The 19,129-nt window shown below is 35.0% G+C and overlaps 1 protein-coding gene across 1 annotated transcript; it reads left to right on the top strand.

Moving 5' to 3' along the window:
• The first annotated feature begins 551 nt into the window (after window positions 1–551).
• rac2 (Rac family small GTPase 2) lies at window positions 552–18,216 on the top strand. The gene is made up of 7 exons (XM_028444813.1): window positions 552–698; window positions 7,773–7,844; window positions 8,644–8,761; window positions 10,161–10,223; window positions 14,549–14,708; window positions 16,749–16,882; window positions 17,784–18,216. The coding sequence occupies exons 1-6, from the start codon at window positions 664–666 to the stop codon at window positions 16,877–16,879; spliced, it is 579 nt and encodes a 192-aa protein (XP_028300614.1). The 5' UTR covers window positions 552–663; the 3' UTR covers window positions 16,880–16,882; window positions 17,784–18,216.
• The last annotated feature ends 913 nt before the right edge of the window (window positions 18,217–19,129 follow it).

The raw sequence follows: 19,129 nt of genomic DNA, 5'->3' as shown, positions 1-19,129 counted from the left end.
ACGATAGACGATACTGGGGTCACAATAACAATACAATACAATATTTCGGGTCACATGTAATAGTTGTGTGGAGAAAAGAGATGGACCCTGAGAAGGATGAAGATACTCCACCTGAGGCAAATCTTGGGCCCACGTTTGAGGTTTTGAAAACCTGATTCAATTAGAAAAGTGATGGTTAACTCAACAAAAGAGGCACAAAACATTGCATCATTAGAAGTTTATATAGTTTTTGTTCACAAGTAATGAAAATAAGATTTTTGTGTCAAAAGTTGAACCAGAATCAACCAACAACACTTGCACATTTGTATTACACAGGAAAAGGAAGTGTTTGAGGGGGGGTTAGTTACTCTTTAAAGAAAATATGCATTTAATACATTTATCGCTCGTTTCAGAAAAACAAAGAACCTTTTGGAAAGAAGCGTGTGCTGTTTGAAAATACAAAGAAAAAAAGAAAGAAATACAACAGGAAGAAGAAATAAAGGAAGTCGCTGTGAGGAAGAAAAAGTTGCAGCAGAGGGAGGGAGGTGTGCAACAATTTCCGGTAGCTGCATGATCATCTCCACCTTCCCCTGTGTGTGTGTGTGTGTGTGTGCATGTATGTGTGTGCGTGTGTGTGCGTGTGTGTGTTCCTGTCAGATTGAAGAGCAAAGCTAAAGCACCAGGATGCAGGCGATCAAGTGTGTGGTCGTTGGAGATGGGTAAGACACTTTGATTTATGGTTTTTTATTATTATTACCCTTGTTGTAACTTTAGGGAGTAGTGAATAATGTGGTCGCTCAGCTAGTGCGTGACAAAGATCATGTGCCCTCAGGGCTAGAATTTCAGGGAAGCCAAATGAAACACGGTTGGTTCACAGTTTTGGTGTTTTTTTTAAACAAACGTGAAGAAATATCTTGTGTACGCTCTATCCAAGTATTTGTGTGTGTGTGTGTGTGTTAATTTGTGTGTGTTTGTGTAAGTTCTTGGTTTGTGTTGGACAGCAGGGCTGATTCTGAGTGAAGGTGCTGATTTGAGCAGGTCAGAACATGTAAGAAAATATGTTGAGTGTAGAGACTCGTTCATGATGGAAAGCCGTGAAAAGACTGAATGTTGCTTCAAAAAGAAAGAGAAAAAGAAAGTGACAATTTAGCATTTTGTCATCGTCACACGCTCACATATTGTAACACATGTTTAAAGTTTGGGTTCCAAAGGCTCAAAGGGTGGTGTTGGGCTAGGAAACGTCATTTCTAAACAGTAAGAAGAATAGTTTGGATATTTCTCAATCATTAAGACGGTTTACCAGAACTTGTTACTGTTTAGATCATTGCTATGCGGAAACTCTGCAGTGATAGATAGATACCAGTGACAGGACACACACACACACACACACACACACACACACACACACACACACACACACACACACACACACACACACACACACACACACACACACACACACACACACACACACACACGTAGCATGTAGGCAAGTTGTTAAAATAAATTCTTTTCTTTAACCCTGTAAAGCCTGACTTATCAAATAACTGACAGAAAATTTCAATGTTTGAGTCTTTATTGATCCCTATGAACAACCCAAAATATTAAAAATCACTTCACATTCATGAGTTTTCATTTGAATGCTTAAATATGTTTTTTCCTTTTTTTTTTTTTTACCAACAAAGACATAATAAATAACCAACTTGTCATAAATTGGTAATTCCATACATACATTAGAACATTTTTTTCTGTACTTTCATGGAACAATGAAATATCTCTAGTTAGATCTGTGAAGCTAAGCAGGTCTGGGCCTGGTTAGTAGTTGATGGAGACCACTGAGAATTCCAGGGGCCACAGTGGGGGACAGTCACCCCAGTGGTATCTGTCATTGTGTCCTTGGGCAAGGCACTTCACCCATATTGCCTAGTATGAATGTAGTGTGTGAGTGAGTGTTGGTGGTGGTCGGAGGGGCCGATGGCGCACTATGGCAGGCTCGCTTACGTCAGTCTGCCCCTGAGCAGCTGTGGCTACAATAGTAGCTTACCACCACTAAGTGTGGAGTGAAAGAATAATGCCTTCATTCTGTAAAGTGCTTTGAGTGTCTATGATAAAGCACTATATAAAATCCAATGCATTATTATTATTATTATTATTATTATTATTATTATTATTATTATTTTTTTTTTTTTTGGATCACAAACAATTTCTTTTGCATGGTGATGAAAACAGTTCCTGTTCAGACAGAAATGCACTTGGTGTTTGTCACAGTACACATGGACAAAAATCATGTTTGTCTGTTTCCCATGTTGATTACCAAAATACACATTTTTTTAGTTTAGTTAAAAAATAAAAAATAAACTTTTTTGTTTCTTGATTATATGTAAAATGCATGAAATGCAATAAAATGAAAATTGACTGATTTAGAGTTACATGACCTCATAGACCTGTTGTATCAAATCTAATACACCATTTTCAACATAGTTTTACTAAAACAGAGATTATGAAATATAAACTAAAATAACACTATCAACCCAGTAACGCTTCCTGTTGATGTTTCAATACAAATTTAAATGTTTTTTCCTTAATATTTTCATAATTGGAAAAGTTCTTCCTCTAAAACCACCTGTGCATCTTTCCTCATAAATGATAATGTTGTAGAGTTGATTATCCTTGTATTGTATGTATATAATTGTATACATTGGTTTTTCCCAAAAAGAATGAAAACTGTATCAAATATGATACGTTTGGCGTTATAGGTTAATTATAGTGGAAAGACAATCATTATTTATCATTTTTGCTCCCATTTCTACCTCTTTACTTCATAAATACAAATGCAAAATATTACAGAAAACATACTTTACTCATCAAGCACCTTAATGTTGGACATTTCATTATCATTTATAATAGGCTAACCAAGTGCTTCTCAATGTGTGTGGCGCCCCCCCTGCTGGGGAATGGAGGTATGACAGGTGGGGCGTGACAAACAGGAGGACATTTTCAATTTCATGCCAAACTTTTTAAAAATGTTTATTTATTGACAATAAAGATTGTTAACACACAAAAAATAATAATAAAAATGCCTACACACAAAGAAAGTAATAATGAAATTTAAAAAGTGTTAAATTATTAGACTGCATTAGATATGCCACAAACAAAACGTAACGTGAAACTAAAGTGCACAAATAATGATTCACGTCAGCATGTGAAGTGGAGCCAAACAACAAAATAAAACTTTAAAAATGATGTATATTTTTTGTTTTCTTAATCGTTTTGACACATATTTAAATTAATGCCTCCATTATTTCCTGTATTTTTGACAAATGTACTTTTACATTTTGTTTCTTCCACTCTCTCTCTGTGTTTGATTGTCTATGTTGACACGTTCAAAAGCCAACTTAAGACTCTTATTTGTTCAAGCTTTTAACTAGCTATTTCATGATTTTATAATGTGTGTACTTTTTTATTCTAAACCGTGTATATTGTGTACCTTTTGATTTTAAGCTGAACTTTGTGGTGCTATACATATAAATGTTACTTACTTTCTTGCTATTAGTTTAATTTTGTTTTTTTTATTTTTTATTTATTATGAAACATGATGTTAGTGGTTCCCTGTTTGTTCAATAGTTGAAAATGTGTTATTTGTCAGGATTATTTGGGGGGCAATGGGTGCAGGTGGAGCTTGAAAGTTCTTCAAAGTGGGGAACACCCTAAAAGTTTAAGAACCACTGAGCAAACCACAGAATTACAAACTCAAAAGTATTCAAACCTGAGCCTTAGTTTCATTGTTTTTTTTGTTGTTGTTTTTGTCGTGTTATTTCCTCAACAATGACCTTCACACGCATAAGAGAAGAGATAAGAGATTATTTAACTATGCTCAATGCCAGAGCATGGGTAACTGGTGGGGCCACATGCGGTCCTCGGCCGAATTTTGTGAGGCACCCAAAGTAAAAGCACAAAATGGCTCCAAAACACATACAAATATGAAGCAAAATGACTCTATAAACCTACAAGGAAAAATATACCAAAGGAAAATAAAAATGCACAAAACAACAACAACAAAAAACACCTAAAATGAAAGTAAAAAACCCAAAATGATTCCGAATATAAACAAAAAGAAAAAAATATACAAAAACCAAAACAGACCCTTTGTTGTGTCCTGTGTTAATGCTCACATTGGTCATTTTTCTAAATGCTGAGATGAATGTTGATAATGTGGCCCTCACATCAGATAAATCACATTTGTGTGGCCCTCGCTCTGATAAAAGTTGCACTTCTCTGCTTTATGCTGGTACAAATCTGATCAAATTCAAATAAATTCATAAATCAATCATATTTAATCAGGATACATTTTAACTGTGATATGAACACGTGACTCTAAACATAGTTGTTTGAAGTATATCTAGTGGATGAATGTGTTTCTAAACAAACAGAAATTAATGGTTTTATTTATTTTTGGAGTAAATTTGTGTCATTTTTGTTTTCAATTTGTATTTTTTTTTTTTTTTTTTTCATATTTTGTTTTTGTGTGTGCATCTTGTTGTTTTGTGTTGTTTGTGCCACAAAAATGTGATTGTCTGATCCGAGGGCCACATTATGAGGATTAACGTCAACATTTAGAATCTAAAGTTAGCATTACCAATCTAAACATTACTTTTTTAAATTTTCTTTGTATATAAATTTGTTGTTTTGAGTGTTTTGGTAATTTTTTTTGTTTTTTACTGACATTTTCTGTTTTCACTGTCATTTCTTCTCTCATTTCATGTATTTTTGTCATAGTTTTCTGTGCTTCTGTTGTCTTTTGTGTTTTAGGTATATATATATTTTATTTAATTGTCTTTCTGTGCTTTCTGTGGTTTCATTTTGTGTGTTTTTGGAGTCATGTAGCATAGTTTCTTGTGTTTTTGTTGTGTTTTTGTATATTTTTTCTGTAATTTTGTGTGTTTTTGTCATCATTTTGTATATTTTTCTGTCATTTTGAGAATATCTGGAGTCATTTTGTGTACATACACACAATATTAGACTGAGGGCCAGTTTCCCCATGTCTGCTTTTGTCCAACTCAACTTATCTCTCAATAAAAACATTATTTTGTCTCTGAACCTTTGACAAAAACCTCCACCAAAATAGAAAATTGCTCAAAGAAATCATTAACAGAGAATTAGAAACTATAAGAAAAACTAAACAAAAAACAAAAGCAAAACATGGAACTAAACAGATGAGGTTGTTCTTCTTTCACCAATGACACTCCGGAAGATTAAAGTTGAGTTTTAAAGTCTACAGTCAAATGGATTAACCTTTATAATATTTTTAAATATGTATATATATATATATATATATATATATATATATATATTGGCTGATAGCCAGTTAGAAACGGAATCCCCAGAAAGTTATTTTAAACCCCAAAGTTTCCCAAAAGCAGACTCTACAGATAGCTGAACGTTAGCTAAACTCAGCCCCTGCTTCCTCTGTGTGACTTTGTGTTTGCGTTGTGTCTTATTTCTGTGACTCAGAGGTCGACTAAAAAGGCTTCTTCTCACAGATATGAGGAAGTAAAGCTGCTGTGGGGAAGTTTGCTCTCCTGCTTTATGCACCAACAGAAGTAGACAGACATTTACAACCACCAAAGAAATGTTGACCGCATTATAAACGTGTGCGTCAATCAAAAGCTGGTAGACAAAGCCTATAGAACCCAGAGCAAACCAGAACTAATCAATCACAGATCAATCCTTTAGGCATTAAATCACCAATTCTACAATCACCAGCTGATTTAACTTGTGTATTTTTAAGATGTTGGACTACAAAAAAAAAAAAAAAAAATCAATTCAAAATGAGTTAAAATGTGGATTCAAACTTGCGCTTTATTACAATGAAGCTAAGGTGCTAGCATACTGGTCTATCAAAGTAGCACTGCAATACTTTCCACCAACCAGAAAAAGACAAACAATAAACAGGAAAATGAAGGAGAAAATAGAAAATCTGGTGAACAAAAACAGGTGAAAGGAAGATATTAAAATTAAAAAAATAAAGGTCACGAAAGTAGTAGTTCCTCAACCTTTTCAGCCCATGACCCCCAAAATAAAGGTCCGAAAAGGTGGTGAAAAGGGATTTTGAAAACCATTGAAATTGGTTAAAAGTTGAAAATCAGAGTGGGCAAAACAGACAGAAAAAGTGGTAAAAAGAGTTCAAAGTGTCAATGGCTTAAAAGTGAGAGAAAAAAGTTGGAACAATACGTTTAAACTGGCAAATAATGGGCATGACAAAGTGTGAAAATGGGTAAATGGGCAAAAATAAGTGACATATGGTGAAAAGAGTTTAAAAGTGACAATAATGGATAAACATGTATGGATGGATGGAAAAAGTCTTGAAAGTGGAAAAAACTTGCAGAAAAGGAATCAAAGTGTGATGGAGTGTAATATAGTCAACATGCATTAAAAGGAGCAAAAATATGGCAAGAAAAAGTGATGAAAACTGGTTAAAATATGACAAGTTTGGTGGAGTTGCAGAAAAAGGGTAAAAATAATGAAAAATTGGCTCAAATTGTTAAAAAAAAAAAAATTGTGTAGTTTCTTAAAGGCGTCTAGCCACTTCCTCCCAGTGTTTTGCGACCCCAAACGGGGTCCTAACCCCAAGGTTGAGAACCACTGCAGCTAAAGCTAATTTGCATGACTTTAGAACAAAGCCGTAGACCAACAGACAGAGATAGAAAGACATGATGTGGACGGTTTCTTTTTCTTGATTATTCATTTTTACTGGTTCCTCTTCTCTTCAAACGGATGCTTGTGTAAAGAATCGGTTCCTTTTTGACACCTGCGCTCGCCCACCCTGGTCCTTTTACCGTGACACAGTCAGCCACACTTATAGTCTGAACACATACAGCTAACCTTTAGTAATGCAGTGGACGCCACGTGAACCTTCATATAGGTTTTAAAAAAGAAAACTCCAAATTCTGTCTTTCTCATTCAGGATGAAAACCATAAAAAATGGTGGAAAAGGTGGTAAAATGGGATTAAAAACCACAGGAATTGGTGAAAAGTTGAAAATCAAAGTGGCTAAAAACGGACAGAAAAAGTGGTAAAAAAAAAAAAAAAAAAAAAGGTTGAAAGTGTCATTAAAGGCTTAAATCTGGTAGAAAAAAAGAGTTTAAACTGGCAAATAATGGGCATGACAAACGGTGAATGTGGTCAAATTGACAAAAATAAACATGAAGTATGGTGAAAAGAGGTTAACAGTGACAATAATAGATCAACATGTGCGTCGTTAGGTGGAAAAAGTGGTGCAAAGGTTAACTTTATAAGTAGTGAAAATCTATTGAAAGTGGAAAAATTGTAACGTGATGGAGAAGTGGGAGTAGGGTAGCAAAAATGCATTAAAAGGAGCAAAAATATGGCAAGAAAAAGTGATAAAAATAGGTTTAAAAAAAATAGTGTAGTTGGAGAAAAAGGGTAAAAATGAGCAAAGGTTAAAGGTTTTGTCAAATGCATTTGGCGACCTCCCCCCAGTGTCTCACGACTCCAAATTGGGTCCCAACCTCAGAAACCCTGAACTAGAGCATAATATTGCTTGTTTTCCTGCCTAAAATGTGCAGCTCACTTAAGCTCAAACTGCTCTGTATGATCAATAATACTCCAGCTTAATCCAACTATTTCACATTCTTTGACTCATACAAACAAAGTCAGACTGTATACATGTATATTTATTTATTTATATATTTATTGGTATTTTGATGATAAGAACATGTTAAAGAATAAAGTGTGATGTCATCATGTGTCACTGTGTGTGTGTGTGTGTTTAGAGCTGTGGGTAAAACATGTCTGCTCATCAGCTACACAACCAACGCTTTCCCCGGGGAATACATCCCTACTGTGTGAGTATGACACACACACACACACACACACACACACACACACACACACACACACACACACACACACACACACACACACACACACACACACACACACACACACAGCCTATTAAAGACAAATCTGCTTTTCTGTGTCACTAAATACAATAAACATGATATTTACTTCAGTATTTATTCATCACTAATAATTACACACATGTTTAACTATTGATCATATTATTATTATTATTATTATTATTATTATTATTATTATTATTATTATTATTATTATTATTACCATGCTCATCATCATTACTATTATTATTATAATTATTATTAATATTATTAACATTGCAGTTTGTCAGATTGACCACAAGAGGCAAGTGTTGCCCAAATGTTTAATTATTATTATTATTATTATTATTATTATTATTATTATTATTATTATTATTATTATTATTATTATTATAATCATTATTACTATTTTTATTATTATTATCATGCTCATAATCATTACTATTATTATTGAAATTATTATTACTGTAATTATTATTATTAATAATAATACCATTGTAGTTTATCAGATTGACCACAAGAGGCCAGTGTTGCCCAAATGTTTAATATGTCATTTCATGCCTTTATTTGAAAATGGTTCCAAAACCAAGCATTTATTAAGATGTATTCTAAACAACATCTGCCAGTTCAGTCCTCAAAAGTTCACTTTGCTGATATTTCACTTTTATTAATATATTTAATGATTGTTTTTTTAGTTGAAATCAATAGTTTAGTGTAAATCTATAACCTTCGGTGCTGTGTGCAGGTTTGATAACTACTCAGCTAATGTGATGGTGGACAGTAAACCAGTGAACCTGGGCCTCTGGGACACAGCTGGACAGGAGGACTATGATAGGCTCCGCCCACTGTCCTACCCACAGACGGTAAGATGTCACCCACTGACTCTGACTGTAAATACACTGTAAATACAGTCAATATCAGAGATGTAAAGAGTACTGATATATGCTATTCAAGTACAAGTAAAAAGTAGCTCATTTAAATAGTAGTCAGAGTAAAAGTTACTCGTTACTTTTACCCCCCACGTTTATTTTTGTGAATAAATCTTGCCACGGTTCCCATGCATACAGTAAACATCTCATGTAGAAACATAAAAAGGAAGAGACACACGAACGTAATTTGCTTTCCACAAATTATTTTTGCATCTGTATAAAATTAAAGGTTTGTCAAAATGTACAATTCATTTTTTCAATACAATAACAACAATAACAGATGCTTTGTCATCATTGGTTACATTTGATTGTTGTCTGGTCATTCCATTTTTTTGTACTTTCACAATGTCCGTTGATCATTAAAAAAAATACAAAATAAATAAATATATATATTTACTCAGTAATGGTTGGGTGTAGAAATGTAACACATTCTTTACTTCTTTTAAAACATACGTACAAGTAAAATGACTGATTTATAAATACACTCAAAAAAGTGCAAGTACCATAAAAGCAACTCAATTACAGTAACTTGAGTACTTGCAATTCATTACTTTCACCTCTGCTCAATATTAATCCTCAACATGTGGTACTGACTAAAACCACTGACAGACAATTAGAAATGCACAGAATCTAAATAAATACACATTTTATTTTCTTTACTAAACTTTTGTTAGTAAAAACAAATCAGATGCAATTTTCAACAGTATTTTTTTATTTTTTTTTATTTACTTGTTTTGATAACACAGTGTAAACCCAAGCTTCATTTATTAGCTGTGGACATAATGTTAAAGAGTTAGAAAAACAAAGATGATGCTAATATTTATAATAGTGTTAATATCTTTGTCTGTTTGTTTGCTCTATCCAAACATTGCTGAGCCAAACAAACATTTTCATCTAAAAAACACTAAATAATAATAATAACAACCACAGTAATAGTTAAAGTATATATATATATATATATATATATAAATCAAATAAACACTAAAGACGACCTTAGGTAATAACATAATAAGAAAGATTGCTCATGACAGTTAATATTTGCTTTAAATAATATCTTTTTAGATTGTTCATTATATTGCTACAAACATGATAAATCATTTGACATATTTCTTCTTAGAAAACGATCCAAAATAAAGATGCATATACTTTTAATATTGTATTTATTGATCATGTGCTAATAATGAACATAACATAAATATTCCTGAATGTTCCTGAGGGCAGCAAGTTTCCAGATGAGGCTAGAGATACACTTTTAGTTCAAATACGGACCATGTGGATATAAAAGTGTGATAACAGAAATACACTCGTCTCTTTCTTCTTTTTTCTCCTCCAGGATGTTTTCCTGATCTGTTTCTCTCTGGTGAGCCCAGCGTCCTATGAGAACGTCAGAGCAAAGGTGAGTTTATTCTCCATTATTACCTTTTCAGAGCTTCATCTGCTTCATAATGACCCAGTGCAGTGTCTTCTATACAATAAGCACGCTATGGCGGTGCACGCTATGGCGGCGCACGCAGATGCAGCGCTCGGTTTTTGGTGCTACTTTTGTGTTTTTAATAAACATTCATTGCACTATTTGCACCGTATTATTAATGTGCTTTTAATTTATTAAGATTTCATTGTTTTTTTATTTTATTTTTTTTATGTGTCATAACACTATTGCAAGCTGCTACATTTCATTGTATGACTTGTCTTGTAAAATGACAGTAAAAAGCTATCTATCTATCTATCTATCTATCTATCTATCTATCTATCTATCTATCTATCCTTAGCCCTAACCCTGTACCAGGGAGCAACTATTTATTCCTGGTGATTGTTTTCCAGAGTTTTACTGGGCTTTTTACTGGTCATTAGCTTCTATCCCCAGCCCCGCTGGGGTGCGAAGTGGGGCTGGGCTCGTGCTGCGACTGGAAGAGCAGCCGCCGCCGCCCTCCTCTCCCTGTTGCCAAAGGCCCAGTGCTCATGCCTCCTGGCCCTTGTCAGTGGCGCTCCCCCACTACTCCCAGAGGGCCTGGTCTTGGCGACGTCTTTTTAGCCTCCTCAGATGCAGTTTTAAACTTTTAGAATGCCTCGGCCATGACTAGGAGTCGAACAGGCGAAAAAATTGTAGCAAAGGCCTTAGCCCAATGAGTATATCAGAGCCTGTGGTCACATGACTGCCATGAAGTGATACATTCTCCAGGCATTCTCCAGGTCACATGGCCTGACCAAAGAAGATACGTCTTCTCCAAACTTACAAGGTCGGTATTTCAAGAGGGAATCCCCACTAGGAGCTTTAATACTGTCAAGCGCTGTATATTGGCCTGAGAAATCATTTAAAATAACTCATATGGGTCAACTCTTTAGGTCAAAAAGTCCGCGATGTGCTTTTAAAGAAATACAAAGCGCAAAAGCGACAACATTGGGGCACTACTTTACATATTCATCAATCAAACAATATGTTGATGTATATTAACTTTTAAAAATAAAAGGAAAAAACGACTTTTCAACTTACTTCTTCATGTGTACGCCCGGTTCCTTCAAAATAAAATACCATGTTGTGTTTTTTGAGGCCATTTCATCTGCCGGAGGTTTTGCTGCGACATGAAACCTCACTCTGAGACCTGAGGATGTCCTAAAATGTACATCGGACACCTGATTGTTGCCACAGATGGGAGTCTGCAACATTAAAAAATTGATTTCAAAATAAAACAACAAGATTTTACCTGTTTAAAAAAGACAGTACAGTTGGGTCCTGAACCATGACTTTAGAACCACTGGCCTCTTTGATGCTCAACTGTCCTACTTCTACAACAGGAGCCATGAGAGGAATAATCTGTTACTGACTTGTCTATGGTTATATGTCTATGGTGATTACATTTTCCGTGTATCCTTGTATCTGTGTTTTTCCTCCTCAGCCTCAAAGAGCATTAACCGTCTATTGAACACGATGAGATAAAAGCTTTCAATGGAAGCTCTTAAAAACAAGTGCTCTCAAACACTTTTGTTTTCTTCACGCTGAGACAGAAAGCGCAGGAAAAAAAACAAACGCCATGAAACTTTCTATTCCATTCTCTCTTAAAAGCACTCAGGTTCTTCAAGTCCATTAGTGTGCTGGAAGTGCATCAAACCTAGAGTAACCAAGGAAACAAAGACTCAAGTAAATATTGGAATATGAAAACCATCCAAAGTACCCAGAACACATTGCACTTCACTGGTCATGGATTAATTACATGACATAGGCTTTTGTCACGGAAAGAAGAGGAAATCAAGATCTATTTTCACAGTTGAAGGAAAACAAATTAACCTCTTCCATCATCTCAAAATTCAACCCAAGCGTTTCTTTTACAATTTCATTTAGCAGCAGGTGCCATTGTATCTGACAGCTGTAGGGCATGTTCTAAAGGTTCTAAAAATAACACGAGTCACTACAAAGCATGTTAATGGAAGTTGACAAAAAGGTCAAAGTTCAGTCCGTAAGACACTCAGGCTGTGTTTGAAATGTCACGTTCTGTACTATACACAACCAACTCAATTAATATATATATATATATATATATACAATACATATTTATTATTTGATATATGCATTAAGATTGGTCCCTAGGCAATTTGTTTCAAAAGTGAAACGCTTTAAAAAGACAGACATATGTACATAGTTGGTATTAGGACAATTGGTGACTAAGTTGGAGTTTGAGTATTGTACAAGTGGATATTATATTAATATTATAAATATTAGTAAATTATAATACATTTTAGTTTCAATGATGGGCCCATATGATTACAATGATGAGCGTTCTCACTGAAATATACTTCCAAGTTTCCCAAGATGCATTTGGAACCTACAACAACAAAAACCTGAATCACACTGAGGATAAATATCTCTGTTGATTCTCCACCTTTGAAAGTTCTGAAAGCATTTTAAGTGAGAAAGTGACCAAGTAGAATATCAACATGTGCTCATTTGATCCAAAAAAACTCACATACAAATTTCATGCCGACATTTTGGATATTTTTGGAGACCCTCCATTGTGCAACTGACTAAACTTCCGGTTAACTTCAAAACAAGAGCCCTATTTACAAAAGTGGTAAAAAAAAAATAAAAAATAAAAAATAAGAAATTAAACTAATGGAAGACAAGAAGAGATGCTTTTATTTTGAAAAGGGGATGTTTAATTTTTAGCTTGAAGCCGATCCCAGGACCATTTTACATTCCGCTCGCAATGCATCATGGGGTGGCTGAGTATGACTAGTGTACCCACCATGCATACTTAAAAAAATGTCCTGATATAGTTGCAATTTTGACTGAAAAAGATGCTAAATATTCTGAAAAGCTGCTAAATGATCTGAAAAGCAGGCTGAATCCTCCACTACAATAAAAAAAAAAAAACAATGGGATGTTTACAGGAAGTGGGGCCATGTGACATCATCAATCACGTGATTTCAAGATGGCGGAACATAGGCTGTAAAACTGTAAAGCAGACAATTAAATGAATATGATGCATAATAATGTGTTTTGTTAGGCACAGCTCTTCTAATGAGTACATTTTAAAGATTTTAGACCAAACTTGTAAAAAGAGGATCACTTTGTTTCAGACCGTTGTTAGTCTATAGTCGTTAGCCTCCCCAACCCGAACAGCATGGTCAGAGGTTCATTAGGTAGCAGTGTTGAACAGGAATACAAAGCTGTGTTTAAATGATACAGCCATGGGTTAGAAATCTGATAAACAACTTTTCTTAATCTTCCTATTATAATATAATAATAATAAAATAATAAAAATATTACCAACACATTTTGCCCTTGGGGCCAATCTGACCACAGTGATATTTATTTGTTCAGAAAATTGTTCCCCAAGTTTTTGTTTATTTGTTGAATACGTAAATAACCCCTTGATAATGAAACCATGACCTGTTCTCTATCGCCACCATCAGGCCAAACTTTGAAAATAATGAAACATTAATAACCACAAGAGTATGAACCCTAATAGTTGTGGTGATAATATGACCTTTCCTGGATCTTTTCTAATTTGGGGTGCACTTTTATGACTCTCATACAATCTCACCCTTTTCCTCTCATAAACATATTCATGTACTTGTTTTTATCTCTTTTTTGCAACATATTTGGGGTTATTCACTATAAAGTGCTCTGTCTCAGACACATCATCCTCTACGTCACTTTCACTGTGAAAGAGCTGTTCCAAAACCTCATTGACAGTAAACCTTTTCTAGGATATTTTCTAGAGAGAGAGAGAGAGAGCGTGCGTAATGCATTACACACAGAATGTAAAGTCAAACATGGGTCACACACAGACAAACAAGTTTTACACAGCTAAAACAGCTTGGAGTCAAATTGACCCCAGAGGAACACCAATTAGTGTAATATGCATTAAGCACATAGAAAAAAAAAAATTCTCATCATAATTTTATGCTTAATTAATTGTACCCATCAAATTAGGAAAAGAAATATGAAGCAATAACAAAAAGTCAACTATCATTTTTTCAATGACATTGAGGAGGGTTAACCCATTCTTTATTCCTAACCCTCGATTCTCCAACTGGAGGAACTCATAAGCTGAGGTATATCCTACAGCTGTTACCAATGGATACAAAAGAAATTCCACTCACACAATAACCTTACTGTATATCCATGCATGTGCACAGAGAACGGTCAAAACACAACAAGAAACCTTCCCTATATGTTAATGTGTTTGTTTCACATTTTGTACTAATTCCTCTCTCCTTCAGTGGTATCCTGAGGTGCGCCACCACTGCCCCTCCACACCCATCATCTTGGTAGGCACCAAACTGGATCTGAGGGATGAGAAGGACACCATTGAGAAGCTGAAGGAGAAGAAGCTGGCCCCAATAACTTATCCACAGGGCCTGGCTTTGGCAAAGGAAATAGGTCAGTTACACATTTTGTCCACTATATGAGCTAATGCTGGTGATTGAGACTACACAGGAAATGGACAAACTAAAAGAATGTTATGTACTTTGGAAATTGTGAGATAAACCTACAAACAGAAATTAAAATTGATAATGAAATTATAGAACGAGCATAAGAACATACATTTCTTGGCTTAACTGGATCACAGACTTTGTTGGAAACCCCATATAAACAAAACAAAAACTACAAAAATGATAGCGTTGATGTACAAATCTAAATTTCTTTTGAATAAAAAATCCTTACATACCATCTACAGCACTCTTATTGCGTAGAGGTCTAGGGATACTTGTACAAAAGCAACACAGAGGTATTATTTCAAGTTTAAACAGCAAAAAAAAGGCTTTACGAACAATCCATTTTGCTGGATACAGGGACCATGCAGATATTGAAATTTTGTGAAATATTAAAGTTCAAAACCTGTCAAAAACAAATAAAACAAACTGTTTTGTCGGACTACTCTGTAAGGCATGTGCATCACTAGATGTGGAGTGGACCAATGGAATAGCTTAAATCAAAATATCAAAGCCTGTACAAACTTTGAACACTTTCAAAAGTTAAACAAGAAGTGCACACGACAAAACTATCTGGAAGACTAGATTTATTTATGAAAAAAATACAAAGAGGAAATATTCTGGTTTATTTTTTCATTACTTTTTGTTACAAAACGAACATAAACTATAAATAAATAATATGTTTGTATATGCACTGTATATGTTTGTATAGTATCCTTACATATTGAAACACTAAATGTGAAGTATAAAATGTTATTCTGTGAAGGAGGCGTAAGCAGCTACTGTATAAGTCCCTTGAACTCCTTTTGAGCACTTTCTCCTTTAAATACGTGTCATGTATTGTACATAAAATGTGTTTTTTTATGTTGCTCAAATAAATAAATAAACAAACAAAGTCTTAACAGGAATACTTGGACCAGGCAATGATGTGCAGTCAGAGAAGGAAGGTTAGGTTATAGGGGTATAGGGTGCCAAATCCGGCCTTTTAGAGCATCCAATTCGGCCCGCAGGAGTCAGAAATCAAGAATTATTGTGTAAATTACTAAATAACCCAGTGTAGATATCTCAAATATACCAATTTAATGATACTCTGCAGTTTTCCTTTGTTTACATCATATTAATGCAGTCTTTTTAATTGCAAATTGTGGAAAGAACTTAATTTTTCCACAAATCTTGCAATTTCTTACAAACAATTCCACAAAATTACATAAAAATTAGAAACAAAATAAAGACTTTTTGAAGTGAACATCCAGCAATGACTGATATTAAAAACCAAAATTGTTCTTTTTCCCACCTTATATCTGGGGCCCACTTGAGATTAAAATGGTCCATATTTGGCCCCTGAACTAAAACGAGCTTGACACCCCTGGGTTAAGTGTTAGATCAAAATAATGTATTGAAATTGATTACTGTTTTAGTTTAACAGCAGGATAACTATTGCAACACATGATCAGTAGGTTAAACTAACCTGTCTCAACATGGTCTAGGCCCAACAAAATCTCATTATCTGTGTTTCCATTTCAGCTTTTTTTTAACCTCTGGCTGTTCAGTTCTTACCTTTGTACCATTTCAAGCTATTCATTGGACTTGCATGACTTGAATTGCAATAAATAACTGGAAAAATTAGGGTGTTCTTTCACATTTGTGTTTAATGCAGGTAATGAGTTTAATTTAGTTTTTTATTTATTACAAAATATGAATAAACTATAATTACATTCTAAAATGTGTTTTTTTTTGGGGGGGGGCAATCAGCACAGGTAGAGCTATAAAGTTTACCTTCGTTCAAAGTGGGGAATACTCAAAATAGTTTGAGAACCACTGTATGTTTACAGCTGTCTGGTAAAGGGGAAAGCACTGGTGTTGATGCAGCTTGTGTTATTCAGACAATAAGAGATGTTTAGGTTACGTTTGTGGCGAATGGATTCCATGAAACTAAAGCAGGTTCTTTCTTCTTATTTATTGATGTTTTTGTCTTTTGTATCACCAGATGCAGTGAAGTACTTGGAGTGTTCAGCCTTGACCCAGCGAGGTCTGAAGACGGTGTTTGACGAGGCCATCCGTGCTGTCCTCTGCCCTCAGCCCACCAAGGTCAAGAAGAGGGGCTGCTCTCTGCTTTAAACGGTAAATGTAATTATTTGACACCTGCTGCAGGATCACACTTTTCTATCCATCCTTTCACGACCATTCAGGCTCCCATAGGACTGTAGAGTAGAAAGACTGACTCTGACTCTAAAATCTGAAGATCATCCATTCATCATTTCAGTTTGCATGTAATATGTTTTTATAATAGTGAATGTTATTCTGCTAAAGAGGCCAGTGACACATATCTAAGCTGTCAAATACAAAATGAGCTCATTTCACAACAGATGCCGACGTGGATAAAGTAAATAATTCTAAATACTATTCCATAACAATGGATTGTACACCAGATTTAAGTCACAATGAGCAGCTATCGTTGTGCTAAGAATATTGTGAAATGAAAAAGGCCTAACCCTTAATGAGCACTTTTTGGGATTTTTCCCGACCCATGACACCACAGGGAGACCTTTTTAGGGCATCGACACAAACATGGATTAGACTTTGCCAACTGTAGAGGCCACTCATACGACAAGAACCAGGGGGTTCAGAAGAGAGAGCTTGATCTAAAGGAGGGGTGTGAGGGACCCACAAATGGCTAAGTTCACCACTGCCACAACCGAGACCTCAAAGACCAGAGAATAAGATTTTTTTTTAAGAATCATAGGTGTATTATCAATGTGGGGGATTCAATGATCATTGGTCACTTATTAATAATTTAAAGCTTTTGAAATCGACATATAAAAAAACAAAAAAAAAAACAGATGTAAGTCATGAAGTTAGATTGTTGAATGAATCTTTTAAGTGCATCATTAAAGAGAACAGATACTGTATATCAACCTGACTTCTACGTCACCACAGATCTTTGCATTTTAAGCTCAGTAGAGGGAATAGAGACGATAAGCATGTTTACTTGATAAATATGTCCCAATTTTTCTTCTTTCAGGACGACTGACGATCAGAAATCTTTCAGAGGGTGAATCGTGATTTGGAAGAAGAAGAAGAAGAAGAATGAGAACAGCTCTGTATGTGAGCGAGCTTGCTTGGGAATCCAGTTGTAAAGCTCATTGTTTGTCTGGTTTCTCCTGAACCTAAATCAGCCTTTTAGATCGACTGCTTTATGATGTGCTTTGTAAATTCAGCCTCTGACTTAACTTAACCAACAACTAAAACAATACAATAGATTAATTGTTAAAGAAAGAGTTCATGCCTGTCAAACATTTAGAATCCAGCATTAGCAATGATTACCTTTTCAATAATTAATATGATGACCATTAACGGGTAGCATTTATTCACCTTTAACCGCAACCAGCTGCTAACTTAACGTTGGCTGAACATCACTGGAGGACTTGTGCTTGAATAAAGACAATGTCATCTTTTGGTTTCTCACATTCATTGGAGCGCTAACTCAAAAAAGCTACAGAAAAAAGAGCAAACTTTTATTTATCTTTAAATGTGCATCAGCTGTGTGTAATGTGTCAGCTCTGAGTCCTAATTAGATGTTTATGTATTTTTTCTCATGAGAACTTTCCACCACCATGGGCATGAATGCGTGTGTGTCTGATATTTATCGGTTTCCGTTTCACAAATCTGTGAATTTGCCAGCACGTATAACCCCAAAACAAAACCAAATGAAAGCTACAACAACGATGAACAGGTGCTCACAACCACACGCATGTCAGGGTGTGGTGCACATTGAGGTGTGTTGCACGTTGAGGTGTGTTGCACGTCGTGGTGTGGCAGAAAAGTTAAAGTGTTGAGACGTATGTCAGAATTCTACCGATATTTATAGCTTTATGTGAAACTATTTTTATTAGCCCCCATATTGAGTCATTTTGCCATTCACATGTGCAATTCCCTTAAAATATAAAATTTTTCACCAGTCCTAATATGCGTTCTTTTCTGTAAGAAGAATAATAATAAAAACGAGGTGCATCACAATAAGGCCCTAATAAAAAAAATTATGCCCCAAAAATCCCCAAAACTAAAAAGATTCACCAAAAATCATTAATTAAAAACAAACAAACAAACCAACAAACCCCTCTTTAAAGGGCCCATGTTAAGCTAAATGAGCTTTAAACATCATAAAGTGTTATTAGAGCTTTATACACATGTACAAAGTGTTTTTTTTTCAATGATTCCATCAATCATTAGTTAAAGGGTGATTTGCTCCTTTCTTACTACAGGGTGAGCACAAACACCTCGCTACAATTTAATGACACGTTCCCACTTTGATGATGAATTTGACGCGTCACTGAGCTGGAGAAGCCGCGCCTCTAGGAAGCTCTCTGC

This window comes from Gouania willdenowi, chromosome 1 (assembly GCF_900634775.1).
Source record: "Gouania willdenowi chromosome 1, fGouWil2.1, whole genome shotgun sequence".
Lineage (NCBI taxonomy): Eukaryota > Metazoa > Chordata > Actinopteri > Blenniiformes > Gobiesocidae > Gouania > Gouania willdenowi.
This window is presented reverse-complemented; position numbering and strand designations above follow the sequence as displayed.